The sequence below is a fragment of the Papaver somniferum genome, chromosome 7 (genome assembly GCF_003573695.1).
Source record: "Papaver somniferum cultivar HN1 chromosome 7, ASM357369v1, whole genome shotgun sequence".
NCBI classification, from domain to species: Eukaryota; Viridiplantae; Streptophyta; class Magnoliopsida; order Ranunculales; family Papaveraceae; genus Papaver; species Papaver somniferum.
This window is the reverse complement of record NC_039364.1, coordinates 12,561,421-12,563,464: the sequence shown is the minus strand read 5'-3', so window position 1 is coordinate 12,563,464 and position 2,044 is coordinate 12,561,421. Positions and strand designations below refer to the sequence as shown.

At 36.5% G+C, this 2,044-nt stretch overlaps 1 protein-coding gene across 1 annotated transcript; it reads right to left on the bottom strand.

Annotated features, from left to right (window-relative positions):
• Positions 1–318: 318 nt before the first annotated feature.
• On the bottom strand, positions 319–1,824 carry LOC113294131 (FBD-associated F-box protein At5g22730-like). Its single transcript, XM_026542550.1, has 4 exons — positions 1,543–1,824; positions 899–1,147; positions 596–745; positions 319–504 (listed from the first exon to the last, which is right to left on the bottom strand). The coding sequence occupies exons 1-4, from the start codon at positions 1,822–1,824 to the stop codon at positions 319–321; spliced, it is 867 nt and encodes a 288-aa protein (XP_026398335.1).
• Between the last annotated feature and the right edge of the window lie 220 nt (positions 1,825–2,044).

The window sequence follows — 2,044 nt, the reverse complement described above, 5'->3', positions numbered from 1 at the left end:
CCTTTTTTAGTGGGTTATGTTATATTGGGGGCTTATACTTCTGCTCTTATGTTTGGTAATTGATTTTCAACGTTATGAGCTGAATTAAGAATTGTATTTGCTAAGCGTATTACTCTTCAGTAAAAGCTGAACAAGTGAAAGCATATAACTCTTAGTTGCACAATTGTTTTTTAGAGAATGCTTTCAGCAAAAGTTCCGCAGTGCCGAATAAAAACAAACATGAACTAGACGAAGTGAAAACTCAAATCAATTGCTATTAAACGGAAGCCAAGTGAAGGAAGATTTGGTAACTCGATCCGATTTAACTAATTCTTTCTCTTAATCACAATTGCCAGTACGAATCGTCATTTTATGTAAAGATTGTTCAGTTTTCATAATTAATTTCCCCCATCGCAACTCTCCCCCCTCCCACTCAAATCTCCTGAACCGAACTGAACGGATGTGTCGAAACAAGTCGTCAGTTTCATCATACACTCTATCGTCATTGTCAAGGTCAAAAAGGTCCTGGAATAATAATAACCAGACAAAGTCATAAGAAAAGCTTTTTAGAAGGCATAAATGGTTAACAAATGTAAACCAAGTTTTGAGCACTTGCCCAGTCGAATTGAAGCTTCTTCAGATTAGGTGGTGCTTTGAGCAATGCAAATATTAATTCATCCGAGGCTGGTCCAAGAGTCAGGTCCAACTTGTTCAGATTATTAAATCTAGGTAGAATGTTTACGAAATCTTCTGCATAGAGGACATCCTATTCATAACAGGGCAGTAAAAACAAGCGTATAAGACAATCTACCAGAGGAGAGAAGATATCTCGAGGAAAGAAAACAAGCGTATAAATCAGTTCCGAGGAGTCTAGTCAGCCATATAAAAACATAAAGATATCTCGAGGAAAGAAGAATACCTGTAGGTCAGCCGTATCTATTATTAGACTTTGAACATGTGAAAGTGCTCGAAGAAACTTACTCACAGCTGCACCATGACCTATCCTATCATCATATACACGAAAGTAGATTTCTGCATTATCTAGTTTCAAAAAGTTGGACAGGTCATAATCCTTGGCCACAACATTATTGTAGAGAAGAGATACTAGATCCCGTGCATAAATTTTGAGATTATAATCTTGTAGACCGTACTTATTTGGAGAATAATTCTGAATTTTCAAGACTTTCAGAGCTGGAGTTTAAATCCAGAATTTCCTCGAACCAAACCACATGCAGTCATCCAAAATCAAATTCTCAAAGGACAGGGCAATTAGAAAAGTGGTCTTTATTCCAGCCATTATCTTCAGTAAATTGGATATAACGAAGTGTAAGGCTCTTGAGTTTCGGAAAAGAGAAACTTTTAGGAATGTGAATATTACAGGATGCACTTAGCTCCAATTTAGTCAGTGATTCACATTTAAAAAGAGAAGAAGGAATAAAAAAAGGTTTGTTTAATTAGACGCAAACAGAGATCGAGTTCTTTGACGTTACGCCTTGTTATATTAGATATCCATGAATGAAGCCTAGATGCGTTATTCATGTGTCGATGTGTTTCAAGATAAACCTTCTGAATATTTGATGATGGGTCTCGAAGAAGCAACGTTCTATCCACAAAATCCATGAATTTATTTATCTCCGACAAACTGACTTCGCTTGTCCAAGAGGGAAATATAAGTATGGGGATAGAGGCCCAGATGTCATTCCATCTTGTAGACAGAACGGAAGTACGAACAACAAGCTTGATATCAAGGAAAGACAGGATATGATAAATAAGTGCGTCAGGTAATCCGCTAATCTTATCTTCTGACTCACCAATGCTGCTATTGTTTTGATTATTCAAATCCATGATTATTTCAATAAACCCTAGCTCAAGTATCCACAGAATTTTCCTAAGAAAATACTAAAAACCAGATATAGAGTTTAGAAGAATTACCTTTGGCTCTGTTGAAGACCAAATATTTTCCTGGAGATGAAATCCTCGAATTAGTTTTGTCTGCAACCCCAACTAAACTAAAACGAGGAACTTTATCAGTGGTTCCACTCTCTCTCTATATATATAGGCAGAG

Bases quoted from the DNA above. Each gene is read 5' to 3' on its own strand.
- LOC113294131 (XM_026542550.1), bottom strand. From the start codon at position 1,824: ATGGATTTGAATAATCAAAACAATAGCAGCATTGGTGAGTCAGAAGAT. The intron at 1,148-1,542 runs GTTTATCTTGAA...TTGAAAATTCAG, and splicing joins CATCATCAAATATTCAGAAG to AATTATTCTCCAAATAAGTA. The intron at 746-898 runs GTATTCTTCTTT...TGTTATGAATAG, and splicing joins TAGATACGGCTGACCTACAG to GATGTCCTCTATGCAGAAGA.